We start from the raw sequence: 15,375 nt of genomic DNA on the forward strand, positions 1-15,375 counted from the left end.
CATAGTTTAAAGTTTGAACTAACAAACCTGTCAATAATCGACGACCAGTTGCAGATAGCCAGACCTAAATTTGGAACACTAAGCAATCAATTCGTCAGGACGCTGTCTACCCATTGCCCTTGGTGACCGTTGGACTCCAGGCCACACTGTGAGGGATTTGGACTGTCTTTGTCAGTGATGGATGAGGAATGAATGACAAGTAAGGAACTTCTGTCTTAAACATTGCACTCAACTCACCTCCAAAGAGCGTCGACCGAAAGAGACAGACAAACACAGGTGGACTGGTGTAGTTTCATTTATTCACTTTCCTAATGAACAGCAGTCAAACACACATACAATACAATTTTCTGTATTCTCTCACAGGCATGAACCAGTCACAAGACTTTCAAAGTCTTTCTTTGTAGAATAAATTAACAGCACATTCACTGTATTGTTCATTAAAGGGCTTTACTATAGAAGAAAAGCAAAAAATGTCACACTGTTACCATTTTATCTTTTTCTAGATGGTATTTTAGAACAGATTCAAATGTTTACAGTTTGAGCACCAGTAAATTATCTGGTCGAACAATATGGCTTTTGATAAAATGCACAAATTGAATAGCTCTGATAAAAACTTGACTTTGAGTAGAACCTGAGATCCTGCAATGTCATGAAACTGCAACACAGAATATTGTGTAAGGGTCTGGCTCAAAGAAGAAATAAGTCATTATTTTGATGATCTGATACATTAAAAAGGACGCTCAAGAAGTCTTTAAATATGTTTAACAGTCACTGAAGACTGGTCAACAAGGAACAAGTATCGTGAGTGTCCTCTGAAACTCTCAGGATATCATTAGATACTGGTGATCTGAAAAATAATAATTTTACAAACCTGAAGCACAGTTTTCTAAGTTGTGTTAATGCGAGCATCAACCTTTTGGTATGTTTGTGGAGAGTAACAAATGACTCTGAGGTAAAGCTGTTTGTGTTTGTGGCAGTCCTGAATCTTGTATGAATTTTGGCAGTGCTCTGGATGTCAACAATCCTGGTTATTTTATCTGACAGAAAGAATTGAAGATATAAATTTAAAAGGACAGCAATTATTAAAAAAAAGAAATAATAATAATAATAATATATATATATATATATATAATCGTTTTGTAACAGTAACAGAGCAGATGATACCAGAATGTCCTTAAGGATGTCACCCGTCTATGGTAATTGTGTGTTCAATACTGCCATCTCATGGCTAAATATGACACTACATTCAGTTTTACTCCAACCACTGGACCACAGACCAAACTTAGGTCTGACAGTGAAGTTTGTTTTTCTTTCAGCAAGCAAACCGATGTTGAAGTGAAAGTAATTTGACTCATGCAGAAATAGTATGAAAAGTGAACTGAACTGAATTGAATTCCAATGCATTGCTCTTACCTTGAAAATGGGGTTTTCTGCTTTACATGTGGCATATGCTGTTAATCTGAACTGTTTCAGCTTTGCCATTGACTAAATATTATTCTTTTTTCATGGTGCTTTTTGTAACAGGTCATCACGCTTTATCATCTTGACTTTCCAAAAAAAGGCACAAATCAGCTTTGTACAGTATGAAAAGGAGAGTCTGTCGAACATTTCTTCAACAGAGGTCAAGAACATTGCAAAGAAAAGATACATTCACTGAGAAATTAAAATACAGAACTATTATTCAAAAGATTCTAAAAGACATGTAGGGAAATGGAAGCCAGACTCTGTGTCATGAGACTCATTGTGTACTGCATCTACACTGGTCACTGCAGCTTGGGATGAGACTGGTTTACCACTTTACATTTCAAATGACACAGAAAAGTAATAAGTGCAATGATAACACTGTCTTCACATGGTGCTGAGGCGGGAGCACTTCTCTAGTGCCCTTCTACTGCCGTCTTGGTATCAAAAGTGGCTCCGGAACTTATTCTGAAAAAAAAAAAGAAAAAAAAAAAAAGAGGGAGATGAACTACTGTATAAAGCCACTGTCTAAAAACTGTTTTAAACATTTACACTTGCAGCAAAACTTGAGATGTTACATTTCTTCTTAATATTTGTATTTGTATATTGTAAGCAAACCACTTTGCACTCTCTGGACTTTTTAACACTCTGTACCATGCATACCTTGTAGGATTAATAAGGCCACTCATAACGTCTAGAATATCTAAATCACCCGGTGATGAAAATGCTATGCCAATGTATCTGAAGCAGATGATGCATAGCATGAGTTTAATCCAGTCATGCCGTGCAGACCATCCTGGTGTTTAACTAAAAAAGTAGGAGGGTTACTCATTCAAGAACAGCAGGTGGCACCAGATACATCTGCTTGAATGTCAGGTTTAAAGAACCAGGCAAAGCAAACCAAAAAGGTAAGATAGTCCTGAAGGTTCAGTCAGTCAGCATACGGAGAGACAGACAGAGTCAGACAGGCTGAAGCAGCAACACGAAGCCAAACACAGACAGGAAGGTCAGTGAGCAGCAGCAAGGAGAGGCAGGCTGGCTGAGAGAGGGCTGACAGGGCAGGGAACTCACCTGAGCTTTACACAAGGAGGCTTTTCAGAGGGACATCTTTGACAGAGTCATCACAGGGAGCTGCTGGAGGTGGGGAGTGGACGCAGCGCAACAGCTAATCTTGGGGAAAGTTCTCTGATTTAGCCCAAGTCTAAAACCAGTAATGTAATGTACTAAATTCACAAGGACTGGATGAAATTTGAACATATTTGGTTTTAAACCAAATATTACTACTTCTAGCATACTTAAAGTATTCCTATGAGGTTTGTGAGGTGATACAGACTGAAGTAGAAACAACTCAGAGACCATTTGCTCGCTTAAAGAGTATAACATGACCGGCCACACAGATAAACAGAGTGCTATACAGTAGCAAACCTTAGCACAGTACGTATTAGACCTAGCATGATAGTGAAAAGGGACACCACTGTCAAAAACACCACGGCATTTCATGCTCAAACACACTTATATACAATTATATACAGTATACTCACACACAAACCTATGAATACACCTGTCACATTATTGCATGGCCACACACAACACTACATGAGAGCATGACACACTGGTGTGGAATACCTTCACTGATAAGTGCAGCGAGGACAGTGTTAAACTGGCTTCAGTGTTGGAATGCACTTGGATCAAAGCAGCATCCGCGTGTAGAGCAGGTCTGCCTTCTCGTATGATAATAATGTCCTCTAATTAATATACTGTAGTTTACTGTGGAGTGTGAGCCTTAAATGTTATATAGGGCATTGGTCAGTGTGGAAGAGGGAGACAGAGAGGGCAGCAGCTTAAAGGAGTAGAATACACAGAGGGAAATACTGCAGGAGACTGCTAATTTACCAACAGAGTCTGCCAAATCCCAGGAACCTAAATTCTCAAAGTCCGATGATTTAATCTTGCGAAATACACAAGATATGCACTAAATAATGCTGACACTCAACACATCCTGTTTAACATTTTTTGACCACTGATTTTGGAAAGCTCTTAAGCAATAGATTCCTGGAGGTTTAGATGATAATATATTCCTGTTTGTATCACGTATATAAAACGCTGAATGGGGATATGGCAAGACTCTTGCAGGTATCTCATATCCACATGGTGTTCACAGAGGAAAGAACTGCAGCCCGAACAAGGGGAGCCGGGGGGGGGGGCTGGTGGAATGGGAGGAAATGAGAGTAGGAGTATGGTGGAGATGGTACCTGATTCCCTGCAGGGTCTCGAGGTCCGTGGAAAGCTTTGCATTGCGTTCCTGCTCTTCTTGCAGCTGCCTGCGGAGCGTACGCAGCTCCTGCTGAGCCTCCACCTTGATGTCGTTGGCCACCACCACTGCCGTCTGGAGGTCCGCCTGGAACCGGCGCCACTCCTCTTTCTCATCCTAAAGATTTAGTTGGTCAGTTAGTCAGAACAAATGCTACAAAAACAATACCAAATACATACCTTCTTGTTTTTTTACTGATGATGTTAGCAAAGCATTCACAGTTTAGGCTGGAAAACTTCATGAACGTCTAGCATAACGACTGTGTCGGTGACATTTTGCCCCATCACAATCCATATTTGTTATCAACAGTGTCTACTCTTTGTGACAGAGATGTGTGGAAGCACAGAAACAGAAATAACTGTTAATCTGATTCACAAAATGGAGGCAGAACAACAGATGTTGAAGCAGACAAAAAACAACAGATCACTTGCTGCTTGAAGTAAAAAATATCCAATATTTAATGTTAAAGACAAAGATCAGTAACTTGTAGATTAGTCTTTAGGTGTGTCTTAATACATTTTAAATTTTCCACATGTTTTTTTCTGCATCTAATAAGATGTGGGTGTCCATCAACAGTCAGACAGATACATGAGAGAGGGAAAAAGAACAAGTTCCTCTGAGAGAGCACTGTACAAAATAAGTACCAAAGAGGTGACAGTAAAAGCCTGGAATCTGGTATCTGGTCTACATGATAATGCTGAAGAAAGTATCAGTGCCTGCCAAAAAAATTCATAACTGCCTGAACAGCCCACCCGGATGCTACTTGGACAATACTCGGTGGACACCAGACTCCAAGGTCGAACATTTTGGCAGAAAGACAAGGAAAAACTGAGCGCTAGAACATCATCCTGACTTTAAAGTGATACTCCGCCCAAAAACTTTTCTCTGGAGTACCACCCACTCAAAGCTGGAGGGTAGAGAGATGGCTGTAAAAGAGGGGACATTTCTAATTTCTAATTCTGCTCTTACGACAAGGCTGAAGGTAGAAAGAAAGAGACAACAAAAGAAGTCTGACACTTTTGTTGTCATATATTATCTTTTCATTTTGTCCACAACTGTCTTCAGCTTAAGATGTCCAAACTGCTTTAATTACAGATTACAGATTACATTCTAAAGGAGCTTTATGACTCTGCATACTGAGTCTTTCTTACCTTCATCTGTCTGGTCAAGACTTTCAGTTGTCGCTCCGTTTCAGCTTTCTGCTCCTCCAGCTTTTTGACAAGATCTGCAATGACAAATTCAAGGTCTTTAAGAACCGCAGATCTAACTTACTGTGGATTACTGTGGCAGAATCACACCAATTAAACATTCACCACTCACCTGCTCAGTTTTCAGAAGAAGTAACAGTTACTTCAGGACAGAATTACATCTTTCTACATATATTTTTCATTTACCAGCTGCACTAATGGCAAGTCAGAGATAAATGTGTTAGTATTATCATGTACATGAAGTCTAATACAACAACGCTGCAACACATCCATACATCCTCCCTTCATAAACTTCATTATGTTCAGTTTTTTTGGAACCGTTTAAAGGCATATTGTTTCAACTTTATGGTTATTGTAGACCTGTTTCTCTTTGTCCACCTTGTTGATATAATGAGGATGGACTAAATATTAGAAACCAGTCAATGATTCATTTAAATTCGAGATTACATTTAAGACTCCATGGAGCCCCAGAGAACTGAGCAGTGAACCAGTAAAATGAACATACTTTCCATGTCTAGGACAGCTTGGTTGGTGTGGCAGTTGACGGCTCTCTGCTGCTCCACCTGGTCCTCCAGTTCAAAGATGGTCTCCTTCAGCTCCTTCACCTGGTTCTCAGCCTGGATCCCGACATCCTCCAGAGAAGTCACCCGGCTGGTGAGCTCCTGCTCCCTCCTCTCAGCCCGCTCCTGAACCTGCTGGCATTTGGCCTCCACCTGTGAGTATGTGTGCGCATTTGCGTGAGTGTGATGGGCTTAGTACGGAAACGGGCTAAAACAAAGAGGCAGTGTTTCAAGTTAAAGTGATTGCAGGCTGTCACTCAGCTAATTAGATGGAAGCACTTAAGTCACCTTCGGCTCTAGACATTAAAATTTATGATATCTTCCGGACATTCTTGTGGTGCAGTGCTTCCATTTGATCTGGATGGTGCTTTTTTACATCTCTAAAAGATCAGACCAAAGATGCTCTCTACAAAAAGGGTTTTCAGGACAAGATTTTTGGGTGTCCATGAGGTAGATGATGAAACTACTATCCAATCTGTAATTAAAATCAGCTAAATTATGTTATGGTATTTATCAGCTATGCGAAACTTTTGATCTCTATGAACAAGTAGTCAGTCCACTTGGTTTTAATGCCTGGCATCATTTGCAACGCGACTTGAGCACATTTGTCCTCATTGCAATGTTGGTGCTCAAACAACTGATTTTAGCACATTAGCTTTCACATCTGACCTTTAATTAAAGTTCTACAAGTCACACAGAAATAACGGTAAATGTAAACTTTCACCTAGATCTGCTTCACGCAGTGCTGTTGACACAAGAGCTTAACTATGGCTGACAATGACCAATTGGCCACAGTTTAAAAAGGTGATAGACAAGGTCACAGTGACTCATGGAAATAAGAGTTCAGTCTGGGTCAGATCTGACTGCATTGCTGTGTCCTCTGCTCCAACTACTCAATTACCTTGCAGCTGAAGTCAGTGAACCATGATGACTGTTGTCGTCCTGAGAAATGACACTGTAATGCAGATCTCTGTAAGCTAAAATAAGTAAATGATGTACTTATGCATGACTAACATCATGTGGCTCTAACAGATTAGCTTGTTGGTGAGTGAAGTTATGGAGTGGCCTCACCCTCACACCCATGTGGCAGAGGACAGGAGCGTGACTCAGAGGGTCACACACCGATGGACCACCCTACTGCTGGCACAGCAGTCGCAGTCCAACAATGATGACATCACTAAGCTGTTGGAGACACGCCTCACTTTGGAGTCAACATGACACCAAACCCACACTGCCTGAGCCTTTTTGGTGTTTGTGGTGTTGAAGGGGAAAACCAAAGTGACAACTGAGAAACATATGAAAACAATTTGAGCGAACATGAGTTCACGTGCAGTGCTGGTGAAGAAAAGTACCTCAAACCAGCTGTAAATCCTGTTTGAACCATTGTGGAAAGTGTGTCCTCATGTTCACATTCAATACGTGACTGAGCACAGAACTATTAATAATGTTACAGTTGCCCATTTAATTTACATCTTTAAATCATTAACAAGTGCTAGACTGACTTATTATTATTGCTATACACAAAGCTATAGGATTCTGGTCTCTTCCTATTCCTGACAAATCTATTCTTTTGACTGAAATTGACTGCACTGCAAGTACAGCATCTGAACAAAAACTAATGAACTGTTTAGAAATGAGTGACCTGCACGCTTTGCTTTTTCATAGTTAACAGTACATGTGGACGAGCACATTGTTCTTTAGGCAATTCCTTAAAGTTTTGTCATACACAACTATGAGCTTGCTCGGAAAACAACACGTTTCTTGAACACAGTGAGTCATTTATAATTCAAGTCCTGCTTTACACACACACACACACGCACCACTTAACACAACACAATGGAAGCAACCAGGTGGGAAATGTTTGAACTGCGAAAATCTTTGCAACAAAATTGTTGAGTTATAAATAGATTCATCTGAATTTTTGGTGACAACAACTGTTTGAAAATACGTATGAATTCTGTCATATTGTGACTGAATTCCCTTCTGTGAGTAAACAGAAAAGAGAAAAAATATCGAGCTATTCTAGTATTTCCTTTATAGTGTTTATACATGTTGTGCTTAATCAAGAGACCTAACAAAGTTGCAATAAATTATTAATACTATAAATTCCAAGATGGAAACCAAGTGGTAACACTGTACCCCTCCTTACCTTGGACAATGTGGCTTGCACATGCTCAGTCTCAGCTTGGGCCTGAAGCAACTCCTGCCTCAGCTCTGTCAGCTCCGCCTCCAGCCTGTCTCTCTCAGCATGTGCTGTTTTCAGCAAGTTGTGCACCTCAGTGCTGTCGCTGGCACTCTGCACGGCCTTCAGCTCACCCACTTTTTGCCTCTCAATGTCCACCTGTGCCTTCAGCCTACTGTTTTCTAGTCTGAGATTCTCTGCCGTCACCTTCAGCTCCTCTGCGGCCTGTGCTGCTTGACTTCCTGCTTCCAGCTCCCTGCCCAGCTGGGCCTGCAGCCTGTCCATCTCCTCTCCTAAGCAGCGTACCTGGCCCTGGGCCTCCTGGTGCTCTTCCTCTAGAGCCCGCAGGCTGCCCGTCAGCTGCTGCTGGATGTCCACCAGCTTCTCCCGTTCGAACCGTGAGCTCTCCACCAGCTCTGCATACCTCTGCTCCAGCTCGGCCAGCCGTGGCCCTTGGCTACCCAGCTCCTCCTCCCTTTGGGCCTGAGCTTGTGCTTGCTCCTGAAGTCGACCAGCCAGCGTCTCATTCTTCTGGACCAGGACCTCCAGACGCTCTCGCTGCTGCTGAAGTGAGGTCTGCAGGAGGCGCTTCTCTTCAGCCAGACGCTCGTTTTCAGCTGTCAGCTCCTGCACCACTTGCTGCTGGTCGGCCAGCTCCTGCAGAGTTGCCTGCAGCTCCTCAGCTGTGCTGTGATGGCTCTCCTCCATCTTGTGAATCTGTTCCGTCAGGCTCTGCACTGACAAATTCTGCCCCTCTGCACTGCTTACTGCCCCTGCTGTAACAGCTCCCCCACTGACACCACTGCTCACCGACTCCGAGCGTGATGGGATCTTCTCAAATTCGGAGGAGTCAGGTGATGGTGAGTCCTTGGTGATGTCAGAACTGGATGAGACAGAATTTTTGAGAGGGCTGGCAGCAGAAGGAAGACTGTCCTGTTGTGGAGCTGAGGAGTCGGAGTTTGAGGGCAGGCCATTCACAACAGGCTTGGAGGGAGTGCTTGTGCTTGTACTAGAGAGAGGTGAGGCCTCCAAGCAAAGAAGCTTTTCCTTCAGCACCTGGTTCTCCTCCCTGAGCACTGCCAGCTCTCTCTGAAACTTCCCGTTCTTTTCCCTCAATTCTCCAACCAGAACAAGGGCCTCTGTTGCCTGTCCCTGGTCTTGCTCTGCAGCAGGCTCTTGGTGTGAGACAGAGTTAGGGGAGGGAGAAGAAGATGCAGGGGAGGTTTTACCTTTGCAGCGCTGCAACTCCATTCTGAGATTGCTAATCTCTAAGTCTTTAGCCTTGGCCTCAGCCAGCAGCTCTTTCACCTGGCACTCCAGAAGGCCCTTTTCCTGTCCCTCTGCGTCTCCACGGGACTTGGTTGAACTGCGCGTTTGCTTTGCCAGGGTAGATAGGCTGGAAGTGCTGGCGCTAGAAACCATCTTCTTTGTGGTGGAGCTCCTAAGCTGGTCCCTCAGAGAGATGCGATCTCTTGTTATGCTAGAGGGGATTTCTCTAGGAGCTGGGATACCAGATTTCTTGGCTGCTTGTGCACCTGCAACATAGATCAAAACAAAAGTACTAAGTGATCAAATCAGCATTTACTGTGTTGCATCCATAAAGCGGTGGATTATAGTATTATTATTATTATTATGGGATTATATTATAGTAGCATTGATGTGCAAAAAAAAGGTTAAAGGTTAAACAAGAAAGGTTAATGGAATCAGCACACAGACATGCTGGGACCATGAATTTGTTCACATCATGTAATGACACTAATTGAATGGACAGTGAGTCACATTCAGACACTTGTATTATTCAGCAGTTTCATGATGCTGGTCGCTGTAATCTATTCACATATTGTTCTCTGTCTGGACAACAGAGCATCTGCCTGGCATAGACTGTCTGTTGCTTCTGTGGTCATTCAGTGCTGCAGCAGAGCTTAACTGTGGCATTTCAAAAGGCATCAGCGTGGGTCACTGGTGCGAGTCTTTTCCAGCCCTCTCTCAAATATGAGTGTATTTACAGATGCCCAGCGTGAGCGGGTTGCTGTCTGAAAACATTTTATTGTTTGTTTTCAGATCATCAGCAAACAGCAGTGCAGGCACAAGGGGGCTGCTTGTTTCAGAGGATGACAAAGGTCCCTGTGCACGTGGAGCATTCAGACACAAAGCAGCTTAAGTAGTGCACAGACAAAGACAGCTGTGTCTCTCACATGCACGCATCATCATCAAACCCACAGAGCAGAGACTAGACAGGCAGCCTGTGTGCGGAGATAGACAGCACATCACCCTGAGCAACACGTCGGCACACAGAATCCACAAACAAATGGCCTAGTTTGGAATGGAAATCCTATACCTCTGTGGGTTCTTTAAGTACTCTGCCATTGATAGGCACTTTGCATCGACTATTCCCTTACTGAATTAAATGGCAACTGTGGCAGGAGCTGCCAACACTGGCACGATTTCTGGGGTACAAAGCCATTTAACATTCCCAGAGTGTGCTGCTGTGGTTGAAAAAGTGAAGTGCTTTAAGTAGAGTGGTAAACACAAATCAATGGCGTAAATGGAAAGTCATGAATATGACAATAATGATAATAATGATGACCTAAAACTGTTTAGTAACCAAAATCAAGGGCTATAGAAATAAAGAATGCAGTGAATCTCTGCTCTGTCAGCTCTGAATGTCACTGGGATCATGTTCTCTTTAAAAAGAACTCCAACCTGCTTGGCTTGAGCAGGTGTCGCCATTCAAATTCACATTAACAAATGCAGCACTTGGTCCCAATCAGACAGATGAATTTGTTCGTGAATAGAAAAAAAAAAAGATCCACAGTGCCATTAAAAGTCCACAGTCACTTTTCTCCGCACTTCACAGAGGATGAATCTGTGACTGACAGAATGAGGACGTCATGCACTTGTAAATTATGTACTGTCACATGGAAGATGCTAACATTAAATCAGCACTGTGTGTTATAAATGACTGTTTACTATGCACTATAGGAAGTATCATCCAGATAAGGCAATAAAAGAGAAACAGCTTACGCCTACTTTATGGCCACTTGTCATGTTCCCATTATAGGGAGTAATAAAGAGAGGGACAATAGGTCCTTGTTAAAAGAGAGAGAGGATTCTGATGTGAATAAGATCAGTCCATTCCCATGAGCAAGAATGATGCCAAAAGTGGGACTGTGGGACAGCCTTTCATTTGCTGTTCCTTCATATTCTCTTTTCCTCTTGCTCTTAGTGAATAAAAGCCAGATGGAGCACATGAAGTCACTCATCTTTAGATCGCCCACCTCTTTAACCATGACTTCACCACAGCTGCTTCATGTGGACAGAGAACTGACACCAGCGTACATGCCAGGAGTCAGCAAATGCAACACAGCAGAGGCTGAAACAGACACTACAACATCGGATAGTTAGAAAACCTCCGAATTCAAAACAAAGGCCTTATAACTCTCTTCACTGCAGAGGACGAATTTCCACACATTTTAATGCAAAACCCCTGATGTTTATGTTTATATCAGCTAATACAAACGCAGGCGCAGAGCAGGTTTAACTTTGGCACGACATGCTTTTCTAAAGGTAACTGTGAACACTATGACAATATTCTATTGACAGATGTACTGAGTGAGAGATACACATAAAGAAAGATTATTTGACCAAAGTTTGGCTATTAATATTAGTCCAAGTACAATATTGTTTAATAAAACTGATAGTGGCCAACACTATCACTGTCACTTTGTCACTAGGAAATTAAAAATACCAACACAGTTAGACAACCTGTTTCCAAGACCAACACTGCAGTTGCAGAGAGTCCATAATTTAAATTTTTTACCCACTTTGCCAAACACAGAACCACTAAAAGGCACTGCTCTGCCAGGAGGGAAAGAGCTGAGATTTAATTCTTATAAACTGACACAAAGAGGGTAGGAGGAGACATCAAACAAACCACACACCCTTAGCTCCCAGATTTCAGCTGAACACAGTACTGGATCAGATTATAGCTGCCACATAAGTCAATTAATTGATTACAGAAAATTAGATGTCATAATTTCAGTCATTTTTCAAGCAAAAATGTCAAATGTTAATTGCTTTCAGGATTCAGGATTTGCTGTTTTTCTTTCTAATGTAAGACAGTAAATAAAGTGTCTTCCGTTTTGGACAGTTGGTTGGACAAAAGAGGGCGGCACGGTGGTGCAGTGGTTAGCACTGTCGCCTCATAGCAAGAGGGTTCCAGGTTCGAATCCCGGTCTGGGCCCTTCTATGTGGAGTTTGCATGTTCTCCCTGTGCCTGCGTGGGTTTTCTCCGGGTACTCCGGCTTCCTCCCACAATACCAAAAACATGCACATTAGGTTAATTGGCTACTCTAAATTGCCCCTAGGTGTGAGTGTGAGAGTGTGTGGTTGTCTGTCTTTGTGTGTTGGCCCTGCGATTGACTGGCGACCAGTCCAGGGTGTACCCTGCCTCTCGCCCGTAGTCAGCTGGGATAGGCTCCAGCTCCCCCGCGACCCTCACGGATAAGCGGTATAGAAAATGGATGGATGGGTTGGACAAAAGATGCAATCTGAAAACATCATTCTGGGCTCTGGGAAATTTTTTAGCTTTATACACACTAAATGATTAATCAATTAATCGTAAAAATAACTGGCAGATTAATAGATAAAGAACATAATCATTACTACCAATCCTACTTCAGGTACCAGGAATAGTTTCTTTATTTTGAATAATCAACATCATCAATAATGATGTTGCACAGGGTGGAGAAAGAGATACTCTTTCGGAATTTGCTTTTCCCTTACAAACATTTTAGCTGAAATTCCCAAGTCTTTTGGACCCATGTTACATGTTGAGTGACATTGACATCACCCTCCTTCTTAATAGCTGCTGAAAAGGGGAAAGGGAGAAAACGATTGATAAAATGTCCACCCCCAAGTTTGCCTACTGCATTACAATATTGGTAAGTGTGACAATTTTATAATGCCAGACAACACATAATGTGTGGCAGTATTTAGGACACAAAACACTACTGCTGGTGTGCAGGTGCAAATCAAAGCTGACATATTCACGATCTGGGTGGTTATGAGTTATCGTAGTCTTAATTTAGTGCTGTCTTCGATGTAGGCCGGCTCAGGTGCAGGACCATTAATAGCTACCTCTAAGAAGCACTGTGAAAAGGAGTGGAATGGGCAGTTAAATGGCTTGCTGAGAAGCTTTTCCTCTCTGGCAAAGAATAAATCCTCATGCAGTCTGGACAGACCAGCGCTTATCGATAACAAAGTGCAAATACTGCAAAATACCAGGTTTGGAGAAAGAGAGGAAAATTATTTCCAATGACGACACTGTCACAAAGGGTGATTTTATAGGTCTCAGACCTGTTTTACACTCCTTTTTCTGAAATGCTAAAAAACAGCCATATCTTAGACTGTCAACTGAAGAAGACTCTTTGGAGATTATTCCTGATTAAGAATTTTTCATGTACATGGACTTGCTGCCAACTTCAACAAACCTGACTGGGGAGAATGAGCATGTGAAATGATTGTGTTGTTCACATTAACTAATTATCTAAATGAATTGCACACACTGACTTCCAGTAATCCAAAGGCATTCAGTTATTTCATGGGAAGTCAGCTCCTTGATCACAGTAATGCACTGTGCTGGCTTCTTTCTGTCTTTCTAATGAAGATAAGCTTTCAAATCACAGCAGGAGCCGTGTGGCTGGAAGCAGTCCAGCACCAGCCAGTTAACTGCAGCCAGCATGCCCACCAGCCAAGAGGGGACAGAGTGCATTGTGAGCAGCGTACAGAGTCTTCATTTAATGGACAAGGGGGGTCATGGGTGAGGAGTCACGATGAATTAATGACTGCAGGTGGTTGAGTGTCAGAGAGTTGGCACCTGAAACGACGCACTGGCTTCGTCACAATCACAAACAAGCTTTGGATGGGAATCTCTGGCTCTTCCCTTCTGTGTTTCAGGAAATGTGGTGTGCAGTTTTTCAGTCAGGTGGAAGTGGGGAGGAGAGACAGAAAACGCAGTCTGTGGAGCTGGCCTTCCTGTTGTCCAACTGACAGGGCATGAAATAGGTCAACAGGCGCCCCTCAGTCAGACGCTGGGACTCACAAGCATTCCTTTCCTCTTACTGGAGTGGAAGATAGACAGAACTGAGGCTCCATGACTGTCACAGTGACTGGGCAGAGATTAGCCTGGGTGGGAAGCTGCGTCACAACAATGTGCCACTGAATACCATGACAGCGCCACTTGTTGAGAATAACCATTAAGTGGATTAACAACTGATGTCGTAAAGATAACAAGTTTTGTGAATACAACATGAAAACATGTAAAGCTGTTTCCTAAGATGCAGCTCAAATCTCCGACTCTTCTTCCAGTTCAGGACATGACATCACAGGCAAGCTAATAAATAAGCAAACATGATAATATAAAACTACAGAAGCTCGTTGGAACCATGCCAAAATGATTAACTCCAACAAGAGCAGCATCTGTCGTTTCACAATAGTCACCTGTGTAAACTAGATATACTTCACTATATCATTGAGCTTCGGAGATTTACTGAAGGCTGACAACAGTCTAACACCAGTCTTTGAATGAGGATTCGAGTGGCTGTTTGCACTTGGGATAAGCTCATCACACAATCCTCAGATTGCAAAATAAAACAAACCTTGCTCTGACATGCTCTGACTTTCACACCAATGAAATACATTTTTGTTTCAATTATATTTTGTCAGCTAACACACCAACACAATTGTTGTTGGCTGGTTCTCACCAATAACATAAAAAAAAGGTCTAAGATACTTCCTCGCACATTTTTTTTTATGTCGAAAGATTTTCCTCTCTGCTTGAATGGAGGTACTGCTACAATATCAGATAACACAATAAGCTCTATTCAAACTCTTCTCCATGCAAACACATCACTACAAAACTGAAGCTGCATAAAAACCACATTCAAAGGATAATATAAAATAAACTAAATGGAAAAGGCTTCTGTTGATGAAAGTATTTGTGTTGAGGTTAAAATAATAGCAAAGCAAAGAAAATATTTTTGGTAACTAGTCTAAAAAGAGGCTGAAAATCACTTTTACTCTAATTTAATTTTAGTAGAAATAATGTGGACCAAATACAAAAAATGGAGCAGTGATACATTCACACTTATACATTCTTAGTATGAAGTCACTGCTGTGACCGTCTTGTCATCAAGTGGCATGTTAAACAATCGTGCCTACAACCGACCAGGCAAACCTTCCGCCCTGCCTTTAAAAACAAACATACACTATGCAGAACACGATCGTCTATTTTAGTTGAGAGGCTTGTTTCTGTCTGAAAAGTGAAGAGCTCAGTGCTGCAGCACAGCATGGAAGTTCAGCAGGAGAGCTGGCAAGCCGCACAAGACCACCTGGCCTGCATTCTTTGGCTCCTTTAACCATTTTGATTGAGTCATTTTAACTGGCCTGCAAGCTAAAACTTTTGACACAGCATCCTGATGCAGGTCAAGTCTGACTTACATTGCTTATGGAGCCAATACCCTCCATAGATGTTCAATAGGACCATGAGCTGTTCAGCACAGAGGGAGAATTTCTTCATGGTCTGTATGGAAAACGGTTCAAAGCAGGATTCACTGACGGAACCACAAATGCAGGTTCACAGCTTGTAATGAG

At 42.3% G+C, this 15,375-nt stretch overlaps 1 protein-coding gene and 1 long non-coding RNA gene across 5 annotated transcripts in view; one reads left to right on the top strand and one right to left on the bottom strand.

Annotated features, from left to right (window-relative positions):
- Positions 1-15,375, bottom strand: part of specc1 (sperm antigen with calponin homology and coiled-coil domains 1) — a 65,832-nt gene that overhangs the window by 22,912 nt on the left and 27,545 nt on the right. For all 4 annotated transcript variants that reach the window (XM_046411060.1, XM_046411058.1, XM_046411059.1 and 1 more), the window contains 4 exons: positions 7,690-9,257; positions 5,486-5,693; positions 4,924-4,997; positions 3,714-3,889 (listed from right to left, as the gene is read on the bottom strand). In XM_046411060.1, the coding sequence (XP_046267016.1) occupies positions 3,714-3,889; positions 4,924-4,997; positions 5,486-5,693; positions 7,690-9,257 (2,026 nt within the window). The remainder of the gene's footprint in view (positions 1-3,713; positions 3,890-4,923; positions 4,998-5,485; positions 5,694-7,689; positions 9,258-15,375) is intronic.
- Positions 46-7,011, top strand: LOC124070819. Its single transcript, XR_006845244.1, has 3 exons — positions 46-199; positions 5,499-5,695; positions 6,573-7,011. It is a non-coding gene; the product is annotated as an uncharacterized LOC124070819 (long non-coding RNA).

This window comes from Scatophagus argus, chromosome 14 (genome assembly GCF_020382885.2).
Source record: "Scatophagus argus isolate fScaArg1 chromosome 14, fScaArg1.pri, whole genome shotgun sequence".
In the NCBI taxonomy this organism is placed as follows: Eukaryota; Metazoa; Chordata; class Actinopteri; family Scatophagidae; genus Scatophagus; species Scatophagus argus.